Source organism: Salvelinus alpinus, chromosome 17, assembly GCF_045679555.1.
Source record: "Salvelinus alpinus chromosome 17, SLU_Salpinus.1, whole genome shotgun sequence".
NCBI classification, from domain to species: Eukaryota; Metazoa; Chordata; class Actinopteri; order Salmoniformes; family Salmonidae; genus Salvelinus; species Salvelinus alpinus.
Genome location: NC_092102.1, coordinates 18,574,241 through 18,584,705, shown reverse-complemented (window position 1 = coordinate 18,584,705; position 10,465 = coordinate 18,574,241). Strand labels below are relative to the sequence as shown.

The following is a 10,465-nucleotide window of genomic DNA, read 5'->3' as shown; positions in this document are numbered from 1 at the left end:
ATTATTGTGTGTTTGTGGTTAACACAATATCATCACAGCTTCCTCACGAACAGTTCTGCTGTAACCATGTTCTTAAAGTGATTACAGCAAAGACATTCCTTACATGTTTTACCAACTTTATGTACACATATCTGATCTCTTAATATACAGTAATCACATATCATGATGGAAAACTTTTATATTGAGGTTATTAGTTTGAAGGAGGGGCTACAACCGGAAGTGGTTTGTCATTTCTGGTCAAGATCTGAAAGGTTTGGCTCTCCATTATGTTGAGTGTCTACAGTGAAAAGTGACTCTCACGCTGTGCAACATTGTCTCATTGTATGACAGAGTTCCTGGGAGGGATATAATAACAATCACCTTGAGATTATAAATTGATGATGATTTTATGATCGATTTATAATCTCATGTCACACAACTCAGTATTCTCCCCTTCTAACAAACAACATTTGTGCTACAATGGAATAACTTATTTATTACAACATACAGACATTTATTTTTGAGCTCTCAACTCCATTTATGTTAGGCTTCTTTTCTCCCGTCTCCGACCAAAATCAATAGATAAGACTTGTTTTATACAGGGCAATCACAGGAAGAACATACATGATGAAATCCTGACAAATGCAATGAAAGTCACCGGACTCATTAAAACTTCTTGTCAATATGGGGGCGCTGTTTTCACTTTGTAAAAATTCGTTCCCAAATTAAACTGCCTCGTACTCAATTCTTGCTCGTACAATATGCATATTATTATTACTATTGGATAGAAAACACTCTGTAGTTTCTAAAACCGATCTGTGAGTAAAACAGAACTCAAGTTGCAGCAAACTTCCTGTCAGGAAGTGAGAAATCTGAAATCGGGCACTCTGTTCCAGGGTCAGTTTATTAATTTGCATGTAATCTATGAGTCGACATGCACTGCATACGATTTCCCCTAGATGTCAGTAAGTAGTGAGAATTGGAATGGTGTTGCTAGGTAGATCTGAGGCCTTATAAAGGCTCTTGGAATGAGGGGTGCACTCTTTTCAACGTTCGTCATGGCGCAAAGCAGACCTCAGGATGGCATTCTGAAAAGCTCTCGTTATAGGCCTTAGATATATCCGGCTCTGATTTTATTCGATATAGGTGTTAAAAACATCATAATGTAGTTATTTTAAACCGAGTTATATCAGTTTATATCAGTATATTGCGCTTTTCGGAATTTTCTTTGTCCTGCGTAATGAAGAGTTGGACACGTCTGGGCCACATAGCTAATGTTTACTGCTAATTCCTAAGCTGAAGACGACAATCTACAACCGAGCAACGATGATTCTGGACAAAGGACAACTTGCACAAGATTCTGATGGAAGCTCATCAAATAGTAAGAACTATTTATGCTATTAATTCGTATTGCTGTTGAAAAATGTTAGACTATAATTCCGCCATTAATTTCGGTACGGTCTCGCTGTAACGCACGCTGTATGTCGTAGTAACGTTAATTTTAAAAATCTAACACAGCGGTTGCATTAAGAACTAATGTATCTTTCATTTGCTGTCCAACCTGTATTTTTTTGTCAAGTTTATGATTAGTTATTGATTAGATTAGGTGCCTCTCCCAAGATTTCTCCCGACATTTTATTTGTTGTTTGGCTACTATTCATATTGTATAACCACGATTTGTGCCGCTAAATATGCACATTTTCGAACAAACCATATATGTATTGTGTAATTTGATGTTATAGGACTGTCATCTGAAGAAGTTTGAGAAGGTTAGTGAAAAAATAAATATCTTTTGCTGGTTTATTCGTTATCGCTATTGTTGGCTTGAATCAATGCTGTTGTGTGGTTGGCTATTGTAGTAAGCTAATATAATGCTATATTGTGTTTTCGCTGTAAAACACTTAAAAAATCTGAAATATTGGCTGGATTCACAATATCTTTGTCTTTCATTTGCTGTACACTGTGTATTTTTCATATATGTTTTATGATGAGTATTTAGGTATTTCACGTTGCTCTCTGTAGTTATTCTAGCTGCTTTGGTGAGATTTGTGATGGTGGCTGCAATGTAAAACTATGATTTATACCTGAAATATGCACATTTCTCGAACAAAACATATGCTATACAATAAATATGTTATCAGACTGTCATCTGATGAAGTTGTTTCTTGGTTAGTGACTATTTATATCTTTATTTGGTCGAATTTGTGATAGCTACCTATGCAGTAAAAAAATGGTGTGAAAAAAAAGTTGTGTCTTTTGCTATCGTGGTTAGCTAATAGAAATACATATTGTGTCTTCCCTGTAAAACATTTAAAAAATCAGAAATGATGGCTGGATTCACAAGATGTGTATCTTTCATTTGGTGTCATGGACTTGTGATTTCATTAACATTTTATTATATGATATCCCTGTGGCTTTAGGCTAGGCTATGCTAGTCAGCTTTTTTGATGGGGGGGATCCCGGATCCGGGTTTGTGACTCGTTAGAGGTTATTAAGCAACATTTGTTTATTGCATGATATCATTCACTTCTTGTTTTACTGTCACACTAGATCGGGTTTAGATTATTTGTTTATTGCATGATATCATTCACTTCTTGTTTTACTGTCACACTAGATCGGGTTTAGATTATTTGTTTATTGCATGATATCATTCACTTCTTGTTTTACTGTCACACTAGATCGGGTTTAGATTATTAATACACACAAGAATAGGCCTACAGTAAATCAGTATTCAGACCTTCACTTTTCCACATTTTGTTACCTTAGTCTTATTCTAAAATGGATTAAATAAATAAAGATACTGCGCAATCCGCACACAATAGCCCATAATGACAAAGCGAAAAAAGGTTTTTAGAAATGTTAGCAAATGTATAAAAAAAATTAAGAAATACCTTATCTAGATGAAAGTAAAAACACAATCTCTTCCCAATTCGTTTTTTTCCCACCTGTATTTTGTCAGGCCAGTGAACATGGTGGTAAACTGTACTATTTGTATGGACCCTAGGTTACCCTTTGTTATCATACTAACTGTATGTCGTATAACCTTAATTAGTGCTCCCGCTCACCTGATGTACCATGCCAGGTGTGTATAATACTGACGTTAATGGGAGAGGGAAGGGTGTGGTCTTTACTCGCAAATTTCACTTAAATATAACTTCCAAATGAAGAGAGACAATGATACAAAGTAATCTGGGGAAAAAATTCAACTTTATGGACAATGGTGGATGGTTCTTAAAATAACCTTTATGTTAGGGGGCTCTTAAAAGAGCAGTTTCACCCCACGGCATACTGCCATGGGACTTCACCTGCTGGCGATGAGAAGTAGGTGGTCAGCTTCTCCCTCACCTGGAGTGCCTGTCTGGGGGTGTTGTTGGCACCTGCCCTGGTGACATCAGGTAGGTGACCATTTGGCGTGCCCATCTCCATCCGGAGCGGCTCCTGGAATGACCTCCGCAGGTAGTTATGGAGAACACATGTGGCCTTCACGCAGGCATTGACATTTGAGGGGCTGAGACCAAGCACTTTCCAATACATTCTCCACCGGGCTGCCAGAATCCCAAAGGCGCATTCAACAACTAACCTTGCCCTGGACAATCGCTGGTTAAAGATCCTTACAGGCTTTGGCAATGGCAGCTGGCGTCCAGCGTATGGCCTCATGAAGTTGGGTCTTAAAGGGAAGGCCTCGTCGCCGACGAAGACGTGGGGAACAGGTCCCAGGTCTTCAGCTCCAGGGAATGATGCAGGTGGTGGAATCTCCAGGGCGCCATCCTGAAGTGCCTGGCCAAAGGCAGAGTCCCGGAGGGTCCCGCCATCACTTCCCTTGTTGTAAGCACCAACATCGACAACACGGAAACAGTAGATGGCATCTACTACAGCCAAGAGTACAACTGAATATGTACCATTGTAGTTGTAGAATTGCGAACCTGAGCACGGTGGAGCCTGGATTACTACATGTTTCCCGTCAATGGAGCCAAGACAGTTGGGGAAATTCCACCTCTCCAGGAACTCGGCAGCGATGGCCATCCAGTCTTCCTCCTTGGGGACAGGCATGTATTCACCAATCAGACAGTCCCAAATGGCTTGTGCCACAGAGGGGACAATGCCTGCCACCGTGGACCGTCCAACTCGGAAACTGAATCCAATTTTCCTGTAGGAGTCCCCTGTCGCCAAGAATCTAAAATATAATTCAAAATAATGATCAATATTGTGTGTAACTTGAATTCCACCCACATATTATATCTACTCATATAGCTACCTCATTACATTGTAATACTCATCAACCATCATGAACAATGCCTTGAAACAGTACAATTCAGTCTATGACTATATCAATAAACTGTAGCCCAGGCCAACTCTACTCTTAGAAAGAATGGTACTATCTAGCTAAAGGGCTCTCTAGTTAATAGTCCCAATTTGATATCAGATGTACTTTTACAGAATGTTCATTAGGACTATAACTTTTCCCAACGTTGGTTTATAATCCTTTTTTAATTATGCAATGTTACCAAATGAAAAGAAAGTTGAGGTGCCTTCTGCCCTGATGAAGGTAGGCTAGTCTTCTCCAGAACCCATTGTTGTTCAAGACAGTTACAGTCATTCATGACATTCTTATTGGACTCACATACACTCTTAGAGAAAAAGGTTCCAAAAGTGTCCTTCTGCTTTCCCCATAGGATAACCTTTTTGGTTCCAGGTATAACCCTTTGGGGAAAAGGTTGTACATGGAACCCAATAGGGTTCTACTTGGAACCAAAAGGGGTACTACCTGGAACCAAAAAGGGATCTCCTATGGGGACAGCCGGAGAACCCTTTTAAGTAGCTAGGTTGCACATAAAAACAATGAATCAATCAATGATGGTATCAAAGGCTTTCAAAATGTCCTAGAATGTAGCTTACCGGAGACAAATCGCCAGGCGTTCAACTGGGCTGATGGACTCCTGGTAGTTGATATCCATCCGGGTGATCCTGGCTCCAACCATCTGGAGCAGGTGATCGAACTGGCTGTGGTCCAGACGAAAGTAACTTCGGAATTCCTCTCCAAACATTCGAAGCTCTTGAATGAGACGATGGAACTCCTCTGCCTGCTTTCGGGAGTTTAGCCATCTTTGGAACCACACAGACCTGCGCTTTCGGCGGGGCTGGTCCCGGTCCAACAGCGTGATCAAGACCACCTTCCTCAACGTTGGTCTCATTGTTGAAAGAGCCTACTCTGCTATCTTGACTATTGTTGCATTTCGCTCCAAAACTGCATTTGATGGAAATTATATTATAGACTCTCACAATTAATTTGTGGATGTCATCGAATAAATAATATACACTGCTCAAAAAAATAAAGGGAACACTAAAATAACACATCCTAGATCTGAATGAATGAAATATTCTTATTAAATACTTTTTTCTTTACATAGTTGAATGTGCTGACAACAAAATCACACAAATTATCAATGGAAATCAAATGTATCAACCCATGGAGGTCTGGATTTGGAGTCACACTCAAAATGAAAGTGGAAAACCACACTACAGGCTGATCCAACTTTGATGTAATGTTCTTAAAACAAGTCAAAATGAGGCTCAGTAGTGTGTGTGGCCTCCACGTGCCTGTATGACCTCCCTACAACGCCTGGGCATGCTCCTGATGAGGTGGCGGATGGTCTCCTGAGGGATCTCCTCCCAGACCTGGACTAAAGCATCCGCCAACTCCTGAACAGTCTGTGGTGCAACGTGGCGTTGGTGGATGGAGCGAGACATGATGTCCCAGATGTGCTCAATTGGATTCAGGTCTGGGGAACGGGCGGTCCATAGCATCAATGCCTTCCTCTTGCAGGAACTGCTGACACACTCCAGCCACATGAGGTCTAGCATTGTCTTGGATTAGGAGGAACCCAGGGCCAACCGCACCAGCGTATGGTCTCACAAGGGGTCTGAGGATCTCATCTCGGTACCTAATGGCAGTCAGGCTACCTCTGGCGAGCACATGGAGGGCTGTGCGGCCCCCCAAAGAAATGCCACCCCACACCATGACTGACCCACCGCCAAACCGGTCATGCTGGAGGATGTTGCAGGCAGCAGAACGTTCTCCACTGCGTCTCCAGACTCTGTCACATCTGTCACATGTGCTCAGTGTGAACCTGCTTTCATCTGTGAAGAGCACAGGGCGCCAGTGGCGAATTTGCCAATCTTGGTGTTCTCTGGCAAATGCCAAACGTCCTGCACGGTGTTGGGCTGTAAGCACAACCCCCACCTGTGGACGCCGGGCCCTCATACCACCCTCATGGAGTCTGTTTCTGACCGTTTGAGCAGACACATGCACATTTGTGGCCTGCTGGAGGTCATTTTGCAGGGCTCTGGCAGTGCTCCTCCTGCTCCTCCTTGCACAAAGGCAGAGGTAGCGGTCCTGCTGCTGTGTTGTTGCCCTCCTACGGCCTCCTCCACGTCTCCTGATGTACTGGCCTGTCTCCTGGTAGCGCCTCCATGCTCTGGACACTACGCTGACAGACACAGCAAACCTTCTTGCCACAGCTCGCATTGATGTGCCATTCTGGATGAGCTGCACTACCTGAGCCACTTGTGTGGGTTGTAGACTCCGTCTCATGCTACCACTAGAGTGAAAGCACCGCCAGCATTCAAAAGTGACCAAAACATCAGCCAGGAAGCATAGGAACTGAGAAGTGGTCTGTGGTCACCACCTGCAGACCCACTCCTTTATTTCGGGTGTCTTGCTAATTGCCTATAATTTCCACCTGTTGTCTATTCCATTTGCACAACAGCATGTGAAATTTATTGTCAATCAGTGTTGCTTCCTAAGTGGACAGTTTGATTTCACAGAAGTGTGATTGACTTGGAGTTACATTGTGTTTAAGTGTTCCCTTTATTTTTTTGAGCAGTGTACTTGGCAAATAAATGAATAAAAACATGTAAAGAAATTCTCCAGTCAAACTGTTTTTATTATGTAATCCCACACATTTTTTACATTTAACATTACATTTAAGTCATTTAGCAGACGCTCTTATCCAGAGCGACTTACAAATTGGTGAATTCACCTTATGATATCCAGTGGAACAACCACTTTACAATAGTGCATCTAACTCTTTTAAGGGGGGGGGGTTAGAAGGATTACTTTATCCTATCCTAGGTATTCCTTAAAGAGGTGGGGTTTCAGGTGTCTCCGGAAGGTGGTGATTGACTCCGCTGACCTGGCGTCGTGAGGGAGTTTGTTCCACCATTGGGGTGCCAGAGCAGCGAACAGTTTTGACTGTTCTGTTTTACTGGATATGTGTGCAACAAAAATTCAACATTCACATTTTGCTACTTTCTGTCAAGTCCATGCATACAATTTGACCACACAGAACGCTCTGCAACTGCCTCTGCAACTGCCTCTGCAACGCAATGCTGCAAGGCAAACGCAGCGTTCCATTGGAAATGAATGTACTTCTGGTGTGTCGAAACGCACACACAATCGGTGTGTTCGAAGCGTAATGACGTCCTTAGCGAACGTTATCGCTACGTGCTTGTTCGTGAAACATGTAGTTGGCTCCTAAATAATGATGCATCTGGTACTATCGTCTTAATGTTTAAAGGGATACGTCAGGATTTTGGCAATGTAGCCCTTCACCTTCTTCCACAGGGTCATATGAACTCGTGGATACCATTTGTGTGTGTCTGCATGCAGTTTGGAGGTAGGTGCTAACTAGCGTTAGCGCAATGACTGGAAGTCTATGGTAACTGCTAGTAGATACCATGAACTTCGTCATTGCGAAAATGCTGGTTAGCATTGGCTCGCGAAACTACCTCAAAACGTCCTTAATACTAGATACAGATTGGTTTTTCTCATGAGTTCATTAGACTCTAAATAAAGGGCAGACCATTGCCAAAATCCTTAAGTATTCCTTTAAATTACATCACAGGCCCAGAGCAGTTTCAGCAAGATAACAGATCCATCTGAGATGTGTAAATATTAGGCAAAGAACCAAGGACTGCCATGACCCAGACACAGTATACTGTAACAGTAACGATGGATACTAGTTCAGTATCAAAAGTAATCAATGGACAGACAAACGACACCGGTTCATGTATAAATGAGCGATGTTTAATTGATTGGTACATTAAATCAAACATGTGAAGAAAAAAAAACATTCATAATTGGCTGACCACAACATACATTAAGTGGTTCCACACTGATAATAAAACTGGTTATAGACACAGACGTAGAGTAAGTAGAGCATTTAGAGTCAGTGGTGAGATCTACATTATACTTAAACACACATTAATACTTCATTTTATTCATTAAAATTGCTCCTGTTCGATAGTTGTCTTAGATATAATGAAAGACGACCTTTTGGAACACGTATTTTCATTCCATTTGGAAAACATGCTGTTTTACATTTAACACTGCTGTTTATTTAGTAGGGTACATTGATCAGAATAAGATCAAACCTACTTTTATATTCACCTAACATTGTGCTCTACTAAATAACAACATGGGTTCATATGAAGCAACCACTTGATCAGATCCCACGAAATACATTAGAAATTAAATAGCATTTTCATCAACAACAAAAAAAGAAGCTGTAAAGACCACCACTATGAGACGACCAAGCAATGGAATAAAGAGGGGAGTGGAAAATGTCAGTCAAGATATCAAATAAATACAGGGTATAACTGCAGAATGTTTTGTCTTTTCCATTGATAAGGCAAAGTAAAGAATCTAAAACTCTAACATTCAAAATTCACTGTGCTGATTCATCTACTTTGTATAGTGAGTTTTTCTACTTTACATTTACTCTGCACTGTTGAGGAAGTAAGCATTCTACTACTGTTACACGCGCTATTCTGTGCATGTGACAAATAAACTGATTCATTTTAGCCTTATATATTAGTGAGAGCTGCAGGCTTCCTCCTAGAACACCATGGCCCAGTGGTCTTATTGCAAGATATTTGCATTTACTGAAAGGCAGCAATGGTGGATGTTAAATTAGAAGTGGTTGAATAGCAGATCTCCAATACATTTGCTCAATATACTTCAGCCAGTTGCCATAATGAATCTCACACATTCAATGTGACACATTCAAGAACAGTTTACAGGGGAAAAAGTCTCAAACATGATTCATCTCTGGAAATAGACATTGGAACATTACAGGCATTTATTTCCCTTTTTATTAAAACAAAATGTCTTTACTTTTTAAAAATGCATCTTTCCTTGGCTTATCTACAGTAGAACAATACAAATAGGCTATAAGTTCAAATAAAGATTCCAAAGCTGGATCATGAGCCAGAGTCCTTGATCCCTCAAAGAGCTAAACACACTCAAAAGTATACTTTAGTGTTTCAAGCATGGTCTCCTTGTAAAACCAAGCTTTTCAAATTCAATGACTAGAGCTAAACTTGGTGAAAGCAATTGAACCATCTTTGCTCTTGAGCTCCAGGATATGAGTGTTTCAACACACCTGCAACCTGCTCTAGCAAACCAATATGTTGACCTTCAGTGGCATGACTTATATTAAGACGTTGCGTCAAACACACTCCTATATGTATTTATTTGGTCAGTGAATCTAAAACTTAAATTAGGATCTATACTCCAGCACGTTAGATCAAATGTTTGATATGAGGCGACAGTACAGAATGCCACATTTATTTGAGGGTATTTTCATTCAAATCTGTTTTACTGTTTAGAAATGACAGCACTTGATGCATCTATACTGTGAGTCTTGCTGGGCATCTTAATGGATATGATTGCCTTCATTTCAGAACGGGCAAAACTGTTATTTGTGAAGTACACTGGAAACATGAATAGTTATTGAATAATCAGGTTTGGCCACTCATTAAGCACAAGCTTCCAAATGGGAATGAACCAATTCATTCTTCATCATGAGGTTTCTAAACATCACGTAATAGAACTTCCTTTGAAAGGATATGAACCCGGTGTTTGGGAGGGGCTACTACATTCATAAGCAGGAGAGTAGTACATTAAATCACAGCAGCCTGTTTGGTACTGAAAAATAAAATACCAAAAATTCAGTTAGAAAACTCCAGAAAATACATTTCACATTTATTTCTACACCTGCCCTGCTAAAAGAGTGAACATAAACGGGATACATTTGTCTTCAGAGTTATTAGTGGGTACATTTCCTAGGTAGCCAAATCGATAGCTGTAACCCAAAAGTTGAGCAATGTATTTCATGACTGCATTTCTGGATGACCAGGACGCCAAACCTAGCCTGGAACCCAGACCTGTTCTGTGTAACAATCTACTCCTTGACATGTGTCATGGCAAACGGTTTGTTATATGACAGAATGGTAAGGAGTGGAATGTTAGCACAAAACAAGTCTGGAACCCAGGCTAGGCCAAACCCATTGCCCCAACAATCTGTCACCCTTGCCCGACACGTGAGTGACAACCCGTCTGGACATCACACCAACCAGTTCAATGTTGAAGAACACTAGAAGTTTTGACAAAATGGCCATTGCGTTTACTTTGCAGCTCCACTAC

At 40.9% G+C, this 10,465-nt stretch overlaps 1 protein-coding gene across 5 annotated transcripts in view; it reads right to left on the bottom strand.

Annotated features, from left to right (window-relative positions):
- Positions 1–8,043: 8,043 nt before the first annotated feature.
- Positions 8,044–10,465, bottom strand: part of LOC139542371 (C4b-binding protein-like) — an 80,978-nt gene continuing 78,556 nt past the window's right edge. For 4 of the 5 annotated variants that reach the window (XM_071347713.1, XM_071347715.1, XM_071347719.1 and 1 more), the window contains one exon: positions 8,044–9,967. In XM_071347713.1, coding sequence (XP_071203814.1) covers positions 9,943–9,967 — 25 coding nt within the window. In that variant the 3' untranslated portion in view covers positions 8,044–9,942. The other variant, XM_071347717.1, reaches the window with a different exon arrangement.